The 19030-nt window shown below is 46.0% G+C and overlaps 6 protein-coding genes across 6 annotated transcripts; 5 read left to right on the forward strand and 1 right to left on the reverse strand.

Annotated features, from left to right (window-relative positions):
* Window positions 1-47: 47 nt before the first annotated feature.
* On the forward strand, window positions 48-929 carry BJ212DRAFT_1303476 (uncharacterized protein; the record flags this gene model as incomplete). Its single annotated transcript, XM_041333424.1, has 6 exons — window positions 48-65; window positions 104-157; window positions 178-211; window positions 265-345; window positions 435-748; window positions 864-929. 6 exons carry the CDS (start codon window positions 48-50, stop codon window positions 927-929), a joined length of 567 nt encoding a protein of 188 aa, XP_041188127.1.
* Window positions 930-2524: 1595 nt separating this feature from the next.
* On the forward strand, window positions 2525-4297 carry BJ212DRAFT_1485636 (uncharacterized protein; the record flags this gene model as incomplete). Its single annotated transcript, XM_041341007.1, has 5 exons — window positions 2525-2648; window positions 3454-3554; window positions 3603-4041; window positions 4107-4149; window positions 4198-4297. 5 exons carry the CDS (start codon window positions 2525-2527, stop codon window positions 4295-4297), a joined length of 807 nt encoding a protein of 268 aa, XP_041188128.1.
* Window positions 4298-4375: 78 nt separating this feature from the next.
* BJ212DRAFT_1281866 (uncharacterized protein) lies at window positions 4376-4591 on the forward strand (the record flags this gene model as incomplete). Its single annotated transcript, XM_041331650.1, has 1 exon — window positions 4376-4591. A coding segment is annotated over one exon (216 nt), but the record flags the coding sequence as incomplete, so codon positions are not given.
* A 7812-nt stretch (window positions 4592-12403) lies between these two features.
* Window positions 12404-13093, forward strand: BJ212DRAFT_1485640 (uncharacterized protein; the record flags this gene model as incomplete). The annotated part of the gene is made up of 1 exon (XM_041341008.1): window positions 12404-13093. The coding sequence occupies one exon, from the start codon at window positions 12404-12406 to the stop codon at window positions 13091-13093; it is 690 nt and encodes a 229-aa protein (XP_041188130.1).
* Window positions 13094-13407: 314 nt separating this feature from the next.
* Window positions 13408-13614, forward strand: BJ212DRAFT_1209725 (uncharacterized protein; the record flags this gene model as incomplete). The annotated part of the gene is made up of 1 exon (XM_041329208.1): window positions 13408-13614. A coding segment is annotated over one exon (207 nt), but the record flags the coding sequence as incomplete, so codon positions are not given.
* Window positions 13615-17260: 3646 nt separating this feature from the next.
* BJ212DRAFT_1485644 (uncharacterized protein) lies at window positions 17261-18042 on the reverse strand (the record flags this gene model as incomplete). The annotated part of the gene is made up of 4 exons (XM_041341009.1): window positions 17261-17465; window positions 17524-17606; window positions 17662-17859; window positions 17893-18042. The coding sequence occupies 4 exons, from the start codon at window positions 18040-18042 to the stop codon at window positions 17261-17263; spliced, it is 636 nt and encodes a 211-aa protein (XP_041188132.1).
* Between the last annotated feature and the right edge of the window lie 988 nt (window positions 18043-19030).

The raw sequence follows: 19030 nt of genomic DNA on the forward strand, positions 1-19030 counted from the left end.
AGTTCAGTAACTACCTACCAAGTGTTCTGGACTTCACTTCCTTGTCCATGGTCAAAGCATTCTTAGTGAGTTAGAGTTCACAACTACTACTAATTGAACTTAGAATCTCTGTCCACAGTCCAAGGCATTCTTGGGCTGGATATGCTGGACTTGTATTGTAAATCTTATACCTTCAAGCTCAGGCTAGACATTCTGAACATTCTGATTCTCAGTGAGTTAGGGTTTGCAACTACCACTAATTGAACTCAGAAATGTTACCTGCAGTCCAAAGCATCCTTGGGCTGTGCATTTCAGATGCAACTCTTTCAGATTGCCCCATAGTGTCTCTGGAGATGCCAGTTCCTTGTGAGTCTCTATCTAACTCTTTCAAACTGCTCCTTAGTGTCTCTGGAGGCACCAGTTCCTCATGATTCTCTATCATCACTGTTTTCCAGTCCATGCTTATTCAGACATGCTTATCGTGATATGTGAGATGGTAAAGATACAGACTTTCCTCAAGTGCTTATCACCACCCAATCGGCTGGACCATAAATCTCCAGGTCATGAGATATTTAAGCTGTACAGTATGCACCTAGCAGGCTACCTTCAGAGCACCATGTCAGACTACAAACTTCTCACCCATTACACCAAGGATGCCTATGCCAAAGAAGACCAAATTTGTGACCATCCATCTTGCATGGCTAATATTAGGACTGGAGAGCCATGTTTTTATGTTGCAACAATTGAGCCAGGTCAATGTGGGCGCTATGTGTGCAAATCCTGCCACTTGCATTATGAGAATAAATGAGCTACTTCAGTGAGACCTACTGGTATGCAATCACCATTCAATTGATGAGTTGCTGGCTTATGAACTACTGACTCAGGTAGTAAAACCTTACAATTGCAAGGCTGTGCCCCTCCTGATCCATGTACCATACAACAATCAGTGAATGCAGTGCAATGAAGGTCAACACCTAATCTGCCTCCTGTGGTTGTCATACTTGGCAGCTCTCGTGCTAGAGGGCCAGATGTTAGAATTCCTACATCATGGCAAGGTTCATCAACATTTACAGCAGGTGCCATCAGGTATTCATCACAACATGCACTTTATGCTACTGAGTGTGACTGCTGGGGGAAAATTGCATGTGCTTTATCTCTAGCACAGACTATTTTGCTCAAAATTACCATGGTTCATGAAGGTTCCAGAGCTTGCAAAAAACAAGGTATCACTATTGGAATACATTTACATCTTAAAATGTGCTGTGACTTCCTTACGCTTCAGCTTACTAGAATATATTTGAGGGTAAGAAGGACATCAATGCTCAAATTGACATGTCTGGGCTCATCAAGCTAGCTTTGGAGACTGTTGTCCCAAAGTTATGCAAATTCAGTGGAGAATTTATCTGGTGTGTTGAGGAGTTTGTGATCCAAGATGCTGCATGGGTGTCATATGCCAGACATAGATCCCATCATATTCCCACGCTTTCCAGACCTGTTTCCGGACCCCATATCCAACTCATTCCTGGATCCCCTATCCTGTCCACCCTATGCACATTCCATCCAGCAAGACATCCGGACTTTACCTCTTTTCGGATTCTGGACTACATCCACCACCTCACATATCTCAGTCCTGTTTCTGCCCTGCCTTCCAGATCCCCAGATCTCCGGACCTCCGGATATTAACTGTGCTATCTCCGGACCTATTCCCACCCTCCATCCGAGATCCTGCACCTATCCCCATTTAGGCATCTCCACCTTTCTGGTTCTCGGTTATCTCTGTTTCTGTCTTGCTGATTGATCCTTGTACTAGTTTCATCTCCAAGTTCATTTACTTATGTTCTGTCTTACTTACCAATGTGTTTCTGCATGCTCATACATAGCCTTACTCCTTTGCTTACTGATCCTCTCGGATAGCCTCTAGTATATAACCCCTGTACAACTACAGTAGAGTCCTCAGTCTGAATATCATCTTAGTTCCTGCTCTCTCATCTTAGATCCTGTTCCACTTGCCAATCATCTTCCGGACTTCAGTCCGTCTGAGTCTTGTCCTTTTCCATAAGGCCTAGGGAAGGATTCCCTAGGCCGGAATTCCGGACCTTCGGATTTGTCCCCTATGTCTCTGTCCCAAGTCTAGGGATTGCTTCCCTAGGCTAGAGTCTTGCCTTTCTGGCACTTACCTTCTTTCCGGACTTAGGTCCACTTACTGTCCCTCCGACTCTACCCTAGGGTAGTCTACCTCTGTTTGCTTCTACATCGGACTTTGTCCAATGTAGCCCCTATTCCTTCCGGACCTCCGGACCTCCTGTCCTCTGTACCTCCAGACGTCCTGTCCCTCATACCTCCAGGTATCCTGTCCTTCAGACGTTCTGCCCTCCATACCTCCGGACCTCCTGTCCTCCATACTCCGGACCTCCAGACATCCTGTCCTCCTGTCCTCCAGACCTCCTATCCTTCCATCCTGTTTTCCTGTAGAAGTATTACCTTGCAGTGGGAACTCTCCTGAGCATTTCCTGCATTCCTCCAGAACTCTCCTGTGCTCCTCCGGATGTTTCCCACGCTCCTCCAGAAGTCCTCCCGCACTCTCCACCAGAGTAGCCAGCCTCCGGAAGTCCTCCGGACTTCATCAGACCATCATTGGACTTCCTCTGAAATGAAGGGCACATACTCGGGTAAGGGGCACAGCGTACGAGCTGAGGCCAAGCCCCTCTGAGTCAGTCTCTCTCTCCTTTGAGCATGGTTCTTAACAATGGGTGGACCTGTCTAATCACTCACAATTGGTTCCATATTTCTATGATCAATGCCTGCAACCATCTCACAAAGGCACCAAATCAACTTTCAAGTCTAAACAATTTGTGCTGATGGTTGTTGTCCTGAAGGTTCAGTGGAATGAATATGAGAATTGGCTGGAACTTTGTGCAGAAATGGTATGCATTTTTGAGTCTATTTACCACTAGTGCCCTAACTACAATTTTGTGGTCCAGGAAGCTGAAGCTATCCGAACAAGTTGCACTCAGTCTAGCAAACATGCCACTGCTTACACAGCCATCAGTTGCAATGTGCCCTCATCAGTGACAACTTCACTTACTGAGAACAAGCTTTTCTTACCGTTCATGACCACTGACAATTCTGTGACAGTCTCTACCAAAAGAACCCACCAGTGTCTGAAAGCTCTAGCAGTCTCAGTGGTACTTCATCTTCACCTTGAAAGAACCCACCTTCCACAGCTTTTTGTTCACCTGATCATGATCTACTCAAAGAAGTCTTGAAGATTGGCAGGGGTGCCAACTTAAATTTAAAGCAAGGTATGCACATTCATCAATTTCTCATATTGCATCAGCACTTACTAGTATTTTACAGTCTTTGAACTACATAGTGAAAGTGTGCAATTCCACCAAATCCCTACCTGTGATATCTTATTTTCAGTGAACACAGCTGAATCTTCCATTGGACAGCTGACTATTGATACATTGACAGAGGGCTTCATTGGAATTGGTGGCTTCAAGACTGTGAATGCTGGATGGCTGACACTCACAGCTCCTCCCAGGACTGGTCTTGGATCAGTTGCTTATCATAAGGTCATGGTCAAATGTCCATTCAAAAAAGTATTTCTGACTACTGTGAAGGCTGGACCTTATAAAGTCAGCTGGTATTTGCTCATTGACGAGCTACAGAAATTATTCAGAGAGGCCAACATCTTATACTGGTCTAAATCCTTATTAAAGCTCACATACAACTTTGTTGATCATTCTATTACATCCTCACCTGAACCCCCACCATTCATGGTCCCATGTGTTCAACTTGTAGAAGCCAGCCTTGCATTGTGCCACAACCAGGGTGGTAGCAAGCCTGGAGTGAAGACAGGGTCAACACAGGCTGTTTTTCTCCTTGAAGAGCTCATTGAGGGCAGTGATGATATGTTTGTCAAATTCATCCACAATATGGACACCAATCCATTGCTCAATGAATTGGACTATGGCTATGACATGGCAGAATTTTTGGTTTTCACACAGCATGTCCAGTACATCAAGACTGACAAGCTAGTTTTCATATCTGACTATCAGGGTATGTCTGATTCAGTGACATATTCAATCCTCAGTACTGCAGATGGAATAACACAATGTATTTAGGTAGTACAGCACTACTCACAGATCCTCAGATCCTGACTCATCTGTATGTCTTTTTTATCCATTCAGATACTTGATACTGATGTTCAGATAGGTTGGTCAGCAATGGATGTGATATTTTTGGTGAGGGAAATATCAAGACATCCATTAGCAAATTTGAAGACCAGCATGCCTACAATGAGTACTGTGAATAGTTTGGGCTAGAAACATTTGTGAAGGAAGTGAACGACATTGAAGTAGCTGCAAATAATGATGAAGTAGTTGTCTGTACATTGGATTTTCAAAAAGCTATCAACAACTTTGTGGCGAAGATGTGTGAACTACACCAATATGAACTTTCTGTTGATGATTGGCAGTCAATTGCACTAGTAACAGGGTGGCTGAAGGCATTCCAGTCAGCTACTACTCAAATGTCAATGTCTAAGTGCCCAATGCTATCTTCGGCTCATGCTATATTTCAAGGTCTCAAGGAATCCACTTCAGGATGATTTAGCAAACCTTCTGGATTCAGCACCAGTGAAAACACAACTGGCATTGATCAATGCACATCAGAAGCTCAGTGACTACTTCTTCAAGATCAATGACTCACCATACTATAGGGATTGTCATGGGTATGGATATGGGTACCAGTGGGTACAGGTATGGGTCTGGATTTTGAGACCCATGACCCACCACATACCCATCACTTCCATATATAGTAATTATTTTGATGTTTGTTCAAGTACCATTTCTGCACCAATTGTACCAATGCTACTAATTCTAACTCTTTTCCAAGTTGCAGTCATGCTTTCATCACTCATTGTCATCTGTGCAGCAGTCTGCTATCTGTCACTCTAGTCTTATCCCATCTGTTTCCTGCTCTCCAAGGTATGTGTGCTGTATGTTTCATACTGCTAACTACCTTGTCCTTCTTGTCTTGTCAGTCTTGTTCTCCCTGTCTTGTTATTCTCATTCTTCCTGTCTTGTTAGTCTTGTTCTCTTGGTCTCATTCTCCCTGTTTTGTTGGTCTTGTTCTCTCTATCTCATTGGTCTCATTCTCCCCATCTTGACAGTCTCAATGGTCTCATCATTCTTGTTCTCTCCATCTCATCTTGTTCTCCCTGTCTTGTTGGTCTTGTGAGTCTTGTTGTTTTTGTCAGTCTTGTTGGTCTTATTGGTCTTGTTCTCCCCATCTCATCTCATTCTCCCTGTCTTGTCAGTCTCGTCCTCCCTGTCTTGTTCTCTCCCACAGGTACATCTACCATGGGTATGTACCCGCCATGACCTGCATCCATACTCACACCCATGGCGGGTATGGGTACAGGTTGACCTCAGGATACCCACGGGTTTACCTGTGATGATCCCTACCATACTATGTCTGGGCTTCAAGTAAGTTTTGTACTACAATTTATATTTCTAGTTTGATAGCTAATCTAGTTCAAGTACTTGATCTCCACATCACTTATGAAGGTCTCCATGATGACTGTGCTGTCAATGATGAAAGTACATGGTTGCAAATTGACTCACTAAAGAATGACCTACATGCCCTGTATAAAGCTGACTATATCACTACATCCCTTGCACAGGACTGTGCACCATCTACCAGCACAGGCTGCCATGCAGATGTGTCAGATGGCAGAATGTCCCTATCAAAGGTGAACTTTACAGCAAGGTACAAGAAGCAATCAAATCTGTCAGTGGATGAATTTGAGTATCTGAAGCTTCCACAAGAAGACTTTAACCTTTGCAACCCAATTCAATGGTGGGCAGGTCACCAAGCACAGTTTCCAAACTTCTCTTGACTTGCACATGATATCCTTTCAATACCTAGTGAGTACTTACTCCATGTTCCAGGTGTCTGTACTTAGTTCTCTTCTTTGTAGGATCTGCTGTTGCTGTTGAATGAGTTTTCTCTGGTGGTTGTGACATGGTTTCACTGCAGTGCACAAGTCTCAAGCCTGAGACTATCAGGACATTGATGCTCATGAAGGTGAGGCTTTGTTTGGGTTGTTTTGTACCAAACAACCTCATTCATAATTGATTTACATTCCATATGTACCATACACCACCATATATGTCCATATAATACTCCATACCATACCATCCACTTTATCCACCACCAATGTCATGTATGGTGTATGGGTTAGCTGTATATCATATTTATACCATATGTATATGGCCATCTACCATATATGGTATGGTGTGCAGTGTTAGAAGCTAGGATATGAAACACACTCAGTGTTTGGAGACAATGACTCAATAGTATTAATACCTAGGATATGAAACACACTAGGAGGATATAGTAAGACACAGCAGGACAATGAGAGACAATGAACCATACCTCAGTGTTTGGAGACAACAACTGAGGTATGAAGGAACAAGATGGTGCATATTATATATGTTGTTACACATAATAAATAGAGAACAGAAAAGGAAAGTGTTATGCGTTCAATGACACCAATGACAATGATGATGAATACTCAATATACCCCCACAACAAGACATTGTTGCAATCTAGTGAAAAATGAGAGAGAGACCAGATTGGTAACAAATGAACAGCAGGTGGGGAAGACTCTTGGTAAAGATGTCAGTAACATTTTTGTGAGTGGATAATCATTCTGGTTTGAAAGTGCCTTCTTCAATGTGGATGTGGATGAAATGATATCGGAGGTCTATATGTTTGGTGCAAATGTAGTTTGTGGCCTCTTCAGACAATGTGATGGCACCTGCATTATCAGCAAATAAGCAAAGTGGTAGGGTGAGGGGTATTCTCAAGCACTTGAAGAAGGATGTGAACCAAAGACCATCTTGGATGGCAGCTGTAAGGGCCATGTACTCTGCTTCTGTGGAGAACAGTGCATGCATAAGTTGTTTCTTTGAAGAGTGAGATACAGGTCCGCCATTGAAAAACCAAACATAGCCAGATATGGAGATATGGTCCTTGGGACAACTAGCCCAATCTGAGTCACTGAACCCATGTAGTTCTGGGTTCACAATAGCACCCCCATAGTGCATGTGTAAACTGATGGTACCAGCAAGAAATCAGAGGACATGTTTAGCTGAGGCATAGTGATGAGGCTCAGGTGAGCAGTTATGTTAAGCTAGTTTTGTGATGGTGACAGTAATATTGTCATATCCCATATGCCAGACATAGATCCCATCATATTCCCACGCTTTCCGGACCTGTTTCTGGACCCCATATCCAACTCATTCCTGGATCCCCTATCCTGTCCACCCTACGCACATTTTGTCCAGCAAGACATCTGGACTTTACCTCCTCTTGGATTCCAGACTACATCCACCACCTCGCATATCTCAGTCCTGTTTCCATCCTGCCTTCCAGATCCCCAGATCTCCAGACCTCCGGATATTAACTGTACTATCTCCAGACCTATTCCCACCTTCCATCCGAGATCCTGCACCTATCCCCATTTAGGCATCTCCACCTTTCCGGTTCTCGGTTATCTCTGTTTCCATCTTGCTGATTGATCCTTGTACTAGTTTCATCTCCGAGTTCATTTACTTATGTTCTGTCTTACTTACCAATGTGTTTCCACATGCTCATACATAGCCTTACTCCTTTGCTTACTGATCCTCTCAGATAGCCTCTAGTATATAACCCCTGTACAACTACAGTAGAGTCCTCAGTCTGAATGTTAAGAACCATGTTGCTCAAGGGGGAGAGAGACTGACTCAGAGGGGCTTGGCCTCAGCTCGTATGCTGTGCCCCTTACCCAAGTATGTGCCCTTCATTTCAGATGAGGTCCAATGATGGTCCAATGAAGTCTGGAGGACTTCCGGAGGCTGGCTACTCTGCTGGAGAGCACTAGAGGACTTCTGGAGGAGCGTGGGAGAGTTCCAGAGGAATGCAGGAAGTGCTCAGGAGAGTTCCCACTGCAAGGTAATACTTCTACAGGAAACAGGATGGAAGGATAGGAGGTCTGAAGGTCTGGAGGACAGGAGGACAGGATGATGGAGGACAGAAGGACAGGATGTCCGGAGGTATGAAGGACAGGATGTCCAAAGGTACAGAGGGCAGGATGTCTGAAGGACAGGAGGATAGGATGTCTGAGGGTTAGGAGGATGGAATGTCCAAAGGACAGGATGCCTGGAGGTACAAGGGACAGGAGGTCTGGAGGTCTGGAAGGAATAGGGGCTACATCGGATGAAGTCCGATGTAGAAACAAACAGAGGTAGACTACCCTAAGGTAGAGTTGGAGAGACAGGGATTGGACCTAAGTCTGGAAAGAGAGTAAGTGCCAGAAAGGTGGAGCTCCGGCCTAGGGAATCAATCCCTAGGCCTGATGGGTAGGACAGACTTAGGTGGACCAAAGTCTGAGAGAGGATTGGGCAAGTCTAAGTCGATATTCAAACTAAGGAACTACAGGAGTATCTACAGGGGTTATATACTGAACAATATCTGAGGGGATCAGTAAGCAAAGGAGCAAGGCTATGTACGAGCATGTGGAAACACATTAGTAAGTAAGTTGGAACACAAGTAAATGAACTCAGAGATGAGGACTCATACAAGGATCAATAAGCAAGATGGAACAAGAGGTAACCAAAAGCCAGAAGGCAGAGAATGCCTCCATGGGGATAGGCGCAGGATATCGGACAGAGGGTGGGAATAGGTCCAGCGTTAATATCCGGAGGTCCGGAGATCTGGGGATCCGGAAGACAAGGTGGATACAGGACTGGAATACAAGAAGGTGGATATAGTCTGGAATCCAAGACGAGGTGAAGTCTGGATGTCTTGCTGGATGGAGTGTGCATAGGGTGGATGGGACAGGGGGGTATGGATCAGGCTAGCAGTGGAGATCCAATGGTCTGGAGCTCAGGGGTAAATCTGGAGCGTAGTCGATCCTGCTGAGGTGTGGAGCACAGTGGAAGGGCATCTGGGAATGAGCTGGATATGAAATGGGGTCTGGATGTAGGCTCGGAAGGCGTGGGAATATGATGGAATGTGGGTCTGGATTGTGGGATATGACACTGAATATCATCTTAGTTCTTGCTCTCTCACCTTAGACTTGCCCAATCTTCTTCTGGACTTCAGTCCATCTGAGTTTGTCCTTTTCCATAAGGCCTAGGGATGGACATCCTAGGCCAGAATTCTGGACCTTCGGATTTGTCCCCTATGTCTCTGTCCCAAGTCTAGGGATTGCTTCCCTAGGCTAGAGTCTTGCCTTTCTGGCACTTACCCTCCTTCTGGACTTAGGTCCACTCCCTGTCCCTCCGACTCTACCTTAGGGTAGTCTACCTCTGTTTGCTTCTGCATCAGACTTTGTCCAATGTAGCCCCTATTCCTTCCGGACCTCCGGACCTCCTGTCTTCTGTACCTCCAGACCTCCTGTCCCTTGTACCTCCAGGCATCCTATCCTTCGGACATTCCGCCCTCCGTACCTTCAGACATTCCGTCCTCCATACCTCCAGACCTCCTGTCCTCCATACTCCGGACATCCTGTCCTCCTGTCCTCTGGACCTTCTATCCTTCCATCCTGTTTTCCTGTAGAAGTATTACCTTGCAGTGGGAACTCTCCTGAGCATTTCCTGCATTCCTCCGGAACTCTCCCACGCTCCTCCGGACATTTCACACGCTCCTCCAGAAGTCCTCCCGCACTCTCCACCAGAGTAGCCAGCCTCCGGAAGTCCTCTGGACTTCGTCAGACCATCATCGGACTTCCTCTGAAATGAAGGGCACATACTTGGGTAAGGGGCACAGCATACGAGCTGAGGCCAAGCCCCTCTGAGTCAGTCTCTCTCTCCTTTGAGCATGGTTCTTAACAAATATCCAGATGAGTGTATATTGTGAGGTAGAGTAGTTCTCCAACTAGCTTTCAGTATTCAGAGGTAAGGTTCTCAATGTGAGGATGCATGGGAAGAGTGACCAAGTTGCAACTGATCATACCATGTTCCTCAAGAAGGTAGGTGATGTAGTCCATTTTATGCATCCAAAGCTTGTGCAATGTCCTGTTGTGCTTGAACTGAATTCCCAGGTGCTTTGATACAGGACCCAGGTCAGTGATGCCAAAGTGTTGTACTATCTGACCTTTCATATGGATGAGGAAGGGATTATTGCTGGCAGCTGCAAGGCCATCATCAATGTGCCAGGCAATGATGCATATGATTTGTTCTCCCTCTCCATTGATGTGGTCATATATGAAGATGGCATAGTCAGCCGCAACTTGGAGGAAACCTAAGTGAGTAAGAACTTCTTGCAAAAGCTTGTACCAATCATAGGCTGCCTGTTTGAGTCCATAGAGTGAGGACAAAAGGTGACAGATCAGGACATCACTGTCTGAGGAAAACTGTTCAAATCCAGGTGGTTGATGCATGTACACGTTCTCTGTTAATTTTCCCCACAGGAAGGCACATTTTGCATCAAAGGTGTCAAGTTCCTAGTCATTCCATGCTGCAAGTGTGGAGATGACGCACATGGAGGCTGCCTTAGCAACAGGTGCAAAGGTTTTTCCAAAGTTGATGCCCAGAACCTGTGAGAAGCTGTGCACCACAAGTCTGGCTTTGAAGATTGAGCTACCTTTCTGGTTCTCCTGAAACTCGAGCACCCATCTACAACCTATAGCCTTCCAACCAGCAGGGAGAGGAACAAGCTCATAGATGTTCATCTCTGACATCAAATTCATCTCCCTCTTCATTGCAGTGAGCCAAGAGTCCCGATCAGAGTGCCACATGGCCTTGTCATATGAGTTTGGGGGGATCTTCATGTTGTATCTGGCAACTTGTGGATTATGACAAGTGTCACTCTGAATGGAGATGGATGCCTGCTCTGCAACAATCATATTGGTGAGAATGTGGGGATAACCTACTGTCTTGGTCTCTGCATTAATGGCATTGTTGTTGATGACTTTGTCATTAGCTAGGGGATGCAATGGTGCAGGGAGAAGAACAGATTGATTGGAAATGGGGATTGGAGGTATGGACATGGTATTGTTTGCAGGAGGAATACCCTGAATACAGGCCTACTGTAGGTCCCACTGGCAATTCAAACACACTGCATCAGCAGTGAGTTGCTCATGGTAGACACGTCCTCATTCAGTAGGAACCTGGGAACAACCAGAATGATGAACTGGTGCAATGGGGGGAGGTTGTTAAGCAGCAGTAGGACATTGAGCAGCAGGTGGCGCACCAGGCAGCATAGATGAACTGGTAGGATGAGCAGGTTCATCATCTTCATCGTCACTGTCAGTGACAGGAAAAGGGCAACCAATGAAAGATTTGTCAAAAATAACATCGTGAGAGTTGAAGAATGTGCCTGTGGCTGAGTCTTGGCATCACCAAACCTTGACACCAGTGTTGACATAATCACGCATTCCCAACATGTCATTGTTCTTGCCTCTTACTATGTACTGTACAGCACCTTCGCCACTCAGCCATAGATCCTCCATAGACCCATATGTACTCACTTCACACCTTTTCTCACCTCAGCATTGTTCTATTAACTTCCACTGAGGTGAGCTCATCTTGTACTGTGTAGTTGACACACCCACTCACATGTAACCTAGTCTTTACTAGGTACTTATTAATATAGCATTGTTCCATTAACTTCCGCTGAGTCTTTACTAGACTCTCCACAGGTTATGAGCCCTGGACTCTAGCTAGGCCCAGAATCAAGGAAAGTCAACAAGCTCACTGAAAAGAATCATTTGTCCCCATTTGAATACTCACATCTCATAAAATATTGCAAATCAACCTGAGCATCTTCCATCATGGGAAAATATGATCACATTGTTGAATTGATGAGCACAGATGAATATCCCAGCTGGTGTCGTGGAGTAGTCCTTGCACTACAAGGTGAAGGGTTATGGAACCATTGTAGCACTGGTACCAATCCTAATGACTTTGCAGAATATGCATCTGTGATGCCCTCACCTGTGACAGCTGAAAGTCCCACCGCAGCTGAGAAGCTAGCCATGATGGATTGGATTAAAGAAGACATGCAAACAAAGGGAATCATTTGCAGGACACTCTCACCAGTAGTCCAAGGACTTCTCAGTAAGTCGTCCACTGCCCAAGACCAATGGAATACACTCTCCATGCATTTCGGACATCTTGACATGAGTTTGCAGTTCAAGCTCCAAGCCCAGTTATTTGCTGAGAAGCTCAAAGACACTGATGATGTCTCCTGTTACATCAGTGTCTTCAAACATGCAAGACAACACTTTGCAGAAATTGCAATCACCTTCACTGACAGGGAGGCAGTTTTCCTTCTCCTGCAAGGTCTCCTACAGATGCTGGAGTAAATGATCTTCAAATGCATGACCATGACCATGTACAGTAACTCTTCCCCTGCTCCCACCAGCACAATGAGCTCTGCCACACCTGCTGCAGCTCCAAAAATGACCTTCACAACTGTTGCTGCTTCTCTTTCAGAAGAAGCTAATTGCATCCAGGGGGAACAGAAGCTCAATGGTTCAAGGTCAGAGTATGCCAATGTCATAGGAGCAGGCATACCTGAATCCTGGGTGAATTCCAAGACTGGCATCCACATGCACAAGTCCAACCCTAAGGGCATAGCTTGCGATAACCCAGCCTGTGTGGGGCTGCCACAGTCACTGACTCATGACCGTGAACACTGCTTCCAGCCAGGTGGTGGGATGGAAGGAAAGGGCAGAGTCCCTGCCCACAGCAGAAAACCCTTCAGAAAAGATGTTGCTGCAGCTGCCACAACTGACACACCTGTGAATCCCTCATCCACATTCTCACCCAGCATATCGAATGCAGATCTTGCATGCACCATCATCAAAGAGATTGATGATCCCTCTGACTCCTCTCCAACCACAGAAAACATAGCCTGCATAGTATGTCAAGCAATGTCAATGATTCTTGACTCTGGCACAACATCCACACTGATCACCGACTGCAAATTCTTCTGGAACTTCTCCAATGACTCTCATGTGGTTGTTAAAATGGCCAATCATGGGCAACTTCCCATATCTGGACAAGGTGACTGTGTTGCTGATCTGAATATTGGGGGCAAAATCCATCGCATTTGACTCACCAACTGCCTTCATGCTCCCGGTGCTATGATCAACCTGCTCTCCATCAGTTACATGGTAGAAAAGGGCTGGGCAGTCAATTTCTTACTGGATCTGGCATGATGCCAACTTGTGTGCCATGGAGAATTGCTTGGTGAGACCCCCATGAGCAGAAAGCTGGTCTTCCTCAACTTGCAGTTTGTTCACCCAGAGAGGGCTTCTCCTTCCCTGTCCCATGAATTGGTTATCTTCACATGTGTTCCCATCACACGGGACCTTTGGCATGCATGGATGGGTCATCCGGTGGTGATGCCATTAAATGCCTTCCTCTCATTGCTAAGGGTGTCAGTGTCAGTGTCACCACACCTTTGCAGCATTGTGAGTCTTGTATCATCACCAAGCATCCTTGTCAGCCTTATCCTCCCTCTGAAGAGCCAAGAGCAGCACACATGCTTGACCTCATACACTCCGACCTATGTGGCCCTCTCCCCATCACTACACCTCACGGCAAGCTCCACTTCATCGTTTTTCTCAATAACCATACCAATCTCCTGAATGTCCAACTCCTGGCCACCAAGGACCAGGCACTTGAGGCATGGAAAATCATTTGTGCACATTGGGAAAATCATGCTGGATGCACTGTGAAAGTTTTTAGGTCAGAATATGGTGGGGAGTTCATCAGTGGTGCATTCACATGTGCACTGCAGGAGGCAGGGATTGAGCAGCAGCTCTCCATGTCCTATGCTCACCAGCAGAATGGCATGGCTGAGTAGGCTATCTGCACCCTGGAAGGCCGGCTGTTTGCAATGCTAAAGATGGTGCACCTTCCTGCTGACTTGTGGGGTGAGACAGTCTTAACCACATGTTATCTCTGGAATAGGACTGAGTCCCACATCCTTCCCACTGCTGGAACCACTCCCTTTGAGCTTGTCAATGGGCATCAACCTGATCTATCCCATCTTTGTATCTTTGGGTCCCAGTGCTTTGCCTGCATCCCTACAGAGCTCCAGGCCAAGCTTGGTCCCCACTCCCACCACACTATATTTGTTGGCTATCCCAAGGGGATGAAGGGCTACCACCTTCATGACAGCCACACTGGGGCTTTCTTTGTTGCTCGTGATGTCATCTTCAATGAAAACATGCCTGGTGTTGCTCACAATCACAGCTCCAACTCTGACTCTGATGGTGAGGACTCACCTTCATGCACTATGCCGTCTGCTTCTTCATCACCTGCCATCCTGCCTCCTGCACCCATCCCTGCCATCCTACCTGCTCCCTGGAAGTCCACACACTCACATGTGCTCACTGAGGCAGGATGTGCCTTCACAGATGACCTTGCTGCCTCCAAGGTGTGGCTGCAGACTCTTTGTGAGGAGCACCAGTAACATGTGGGAGTAGCTCCCTCAAGTGAGGGGGTGCTGGACCAAGAAGGCACTCAAGACACCCCAACAGAAGACCTGGAGGAGATAGAGCCCAACATCGATGTACCAGAAGTATTTGCCAATGTGATCATCAAGGAGCAAGCAAACATCAGCATTCACAGCAACCAGAAAAGGAACCCACTAAGTGAAGGCTACGACATGAAGATACCTCCAGCAACTTATGAGGAGGCCATGCTCCATTCAGATTGCAATGAGTGGCTCACGGCGATGAAGAAGGAGCTCGGTATCATGTCAGAAATGAAAGTCTACAAGGTCACCCCACTTCCAGAAGGATAATGAGCAATTGGCAATCACTGGGTGTTAGAATTTAAGGAAGATAACAAGGGCGGACCCATACACAAGGCACGTCTCATTGTGCAGGGTTTCTCACAAATTCCTGGCATAGATTATGGCGCTACTTTCATCCCAGTCATCAAAACAGTGTCTTTACGTCCCATCACAGCACTTGCCTGCAAACATGGATGGGTCCTCCACTCTTTTGATGCAAAGAGAGCTTTCCTGTGGGGGGTGTTAAAAGAGGAATTGTATATGAGGCAGCCAAAAGGTTTTGAAGAGGGGGATTGGCACATGCAAGTCTGGTGTATGCTTTGCACCATCTATGGGTTGAAACAATCCACTATGGAGTGGTATGAGGAGGTACAGGCAGTAATGATGGAATTGGGCTTCTCCTGTTGTGCCATTGATCATGCAGTCTTCATCTTCAACAAAGTCATCTCAGGGACATGCATCATCTGCATTGTCGGTTTCCACATTGACGACAGACTTGGAACCTCCAGCTCACCTGCCTTCCTTACCTCTGTGAAGTGTAAAATCGACAGATGCTTCAGGATTAAGGACCTCAGTCCTGTCACAAAATTCCTCGGCATACAATTTGAAAGGGACTTTGTATCTTGTCAGCTTTGGATGCACCAGGGAGAGTATATTGCTTACCTGCTCAACAAGTATGGTCTCATGGATTGCAACCCTGTCCGTCTTCCCCTCAACTCTCATCACCCTTTTGGCCAGCTGGACGACATGCACATTAACATCAAAAACCTCCCCAGCAGATTCCACAAGCTCATCAGAGAGCTATTGTACCTTGCAGTGTGCACTCGTCCTGACATCTCATATGTGGTCAACTCCCTCACTCAACACAATTCAAACTCATCCCCTGCACATTTTGCTGCCACCAAATGACCTGTTCGTTACCTTTCCAGGACTCAGAACCTCCATCTCCACTATGGGGGTGCTCAGGTGAATGAGGGACTACACACCTACTGTGACACCAACTGGGCGAGTTTACCTGAGGACCATCTCTCCATCTCCGGCTATGTCTGGTTCTTCACTGGTGGGATCATTGCACACATCTCCAAAAAGCAGACCACTCACACGCTGTCCTCTACAAAGGCTGAGTACATGGCAGTCACTCATGCCATCCAAGAGGGCCTCTGGTTGAAATCCCTCCTTGTCCAGCTCCACGTCCCCCTCACTCTTCCTGTCCTGATCTACATGGACAATACCAGGGCAATCTCGCTATCAATGGAGGCATGGAACCACCTTCGGTCGAAGCATATTAATGTTCGTTATCTTTTCATCTGGGAGCATATTGAAAAGGGGACATTCCTACTTAAGTGGCTGCCTTCACACATGAATACTGCAGACATTTTTACCAAAGTGCTCCCATGTCATCTCTTCAAGAAATACTTGCCTGGTCTCCAGCTGGTGTCTCACTGAGGGGGTGTGTTGACATAATCACGTATTCCCAACATGTCATTATTCTTGCCTCTTACTATGTACTGTACAGCACCTTCACCACTCAGCCACAGATCCTCCATAGACCCATATGTACTTGCTTCATGCCTTTTCTCACCTCAGTGTTGTTCTATTAACTTCCACTGAGGTGAGCTCATCTTGTACCATGTAGTTGACACACCTGCTCACATGTAACCTAGTCTTTACTAGGTACTTATTAATATAGCGTTGTTCTATTAACTTCCACTGAGTCTTTACTAGACTCTCCACAACCAGGAGGATATTCCATAAACATGGCCTCTCATGAACATGGCCCCAATTTCTCCTGCGGTTTGGCAGGGATATGTACAAAACATTGAGTGCCAAAGACCTGGAGATGAGTGACATCCGGTTTCTTACCATGCAGCATCTCATAGGGCGTTGCTCCTGGAGGAAGAGAGCGAGACTCAGTGTGATTGAATAGATAAGCTGCATATATGGCTGCTTCACCCCAGAGAGAATGAGGCAAGCGAGCATGATCAAGCATGGCATACATCCTGCCTTTGATCATGTGAATGACTCGCTCTGCCTTACTGTTTTGCTGATGTGCATAAGGCACTGATAGTTGATATATGATGCCAGCAGCCTCAAGATCTGCAGTGAATGCAGCATTCAGGAACTCACCCCCATTGTCCAAGTGAAACACCTTCACCTGTAGTCCAGATTGGTTTTCCCACCAGGCACAAATGACTTGCCAAGCATCTAAAGCTTGATCTTTTGTGGTGAGGAGCTGAATGTTTAAGACATTCATGTAGTCATTGAGAAACACAATGAAGTACCATTTATTGTGGGGCATAATGATGGGGATCAGGCCACAGAGGTCAGAGTGAATGAGATCAAGAAACTGAGCTGCACAAGGTGTTTCCAAGGGAGGATGAGGCCTTCAGGGATGCTTCCCCATGATACAGGATTCACATTTTGACAGGACTGAACCAGCAGACACAGTTGCACCAGTGGGAAAAAGGGGGAGTCGTCAAACAGCTTCACCACTGATATGACCTAGGTGAGCATGCCATAGGTCAAGGGTCAGTGTGACATGTGTGAATGCTGAGAAGTCAGGTGGGAAAGGAGGAATGCTTGGTGTAGTGGCAGGCATCTGAGCAGATGGGGCAGGCAAGAACTCAGGGTTGATATAGCACAGGTTGTTCACCATGGGAATGGCTCCAAGTTCAGTACCTCTATATACGAGCTCACACTGAGGTGGAGACACCTGAAAGACACAGTCCCAGCCCTTACTGAGCATCCAACCCACTGATAGTAGGTTTAACATTGCCAAAGGTGTGTGCAAGCAGTTTGTGAGGCAAACATGGTGTTGGTTGCTGCCTATGGTCAGAATGGCAACACAATCCCCATGACTTGACGTGCTCAAACTACTGTGATTAGCAGTGCAAATGGTGACTGCATCAGCCATAGAATACGACCAGAAGTACGAGTGATCCTGGACAAGAGTGGTGGTAGTTCCAGAATCAAGGATGGTGTTGAATCCTGCAGCAACAATGCAGAATAGGATTGCGGTATCCACTGGCTGGGATTCCTCATTTGGCACTTCAACAATGGATGCACAAGAGAGATCTGCTAGGAAAGATTCAGCTGCCACCTCAGTACCTGCGAATGCAGTAAGGAGGGAGGTGGTGCAGCAGCCACCAGTTTAGGGGGAGGAGGAGGAGCAACTGCAGAAGCAGCTGTCTCTTTCTCCTTCTTCTTCCCCTTCATCCAGGGGGCTTGTCCTTCCATGCCACTACCTGTTACAACCATGTACGCCCCTATTCATTTCTCCTCTATTACCATGTATTACATCATGAGCTGCATGATGTCACCACTAGACACTTATCTCTGACTCATGTCTTGTATTACATCACAACTGCAACTGCCGTTGCTAGATGATCTATTCTTACTATCGCTTACACACTTCTTATCTCTGACTCCTTCTGTTCTCACACCTGCCCTTCAAGCACAGTAGCTTACTATAAATAGGCCTCCTGTATACTTTAGTTCTTCACTTTAATCTTACTAGGTTTTACCCTGAATATCCTTCACTTGAGACCTCCAATCTCTTGTCATCTGAATCATACTTTAAGTCAAAGGCACTCCCTTCAACTTAGCTTACACTGAATGCTTGACTTATCATCCTGCATAGAATCTCAACAGAAGTCCCTGACTCTTATCAAGTCATCTGTTGTTAGAACTACCCTAGTTCATAACAAAAGATTAAAGTCATTATCAAACCTCTCCATCCAGGGAGGCCCCAGTAGCTCAAAGCAAGACAACCCCTTGGGTTAGAAAGTATTGGTGGGAGACTGACCCAAATGACATCCCCACAGAACCAGAAGAAGAAGAATATCATGAGGCCAAAGGTCTGGATATCACAGAGAACAGAGAGAGATGAATCCTGTCCCCTGTAACTACAGAACCTGACCATCATTCAACTACATCAGTAGATGAATTCCCAGAAGAACAGCCACCCTGAAATCTTTCCGCACATCCTAGTATCAGAATGTCCAGCTCTTCATCTGAACTTAAAGCCAGAACACTGAAAGACTATGACAGGAGCCCTGACCATGCATTAAGATGGTTATTTTCAGTAAAAGCATACTTTGCTGTTAACTCATTGGTTTACAATACCAACAAAAAGAAAGTCACTATCACACTTGCATATATGACAAAAGACAGTGCCATGGGTTGGGCGCTGATGTTCTACACCAAAGTTGATAACTCTACCTCAAAATCTTATGGAACCTTTGCA

Source organism: Suillus subaureus, assembly GCF_016647635.1.
Source record: "Suillus subaureus strain MN1 chromosome Unknown BJ212scaffold_43, whole genome shotgun sequence".
Lineage (NCBI taxonomy): Eukaryota > Fungi > Basidiomycota > Agaricomycetes > Boletales > Suillaceae > Suillus > Suillus subaureus.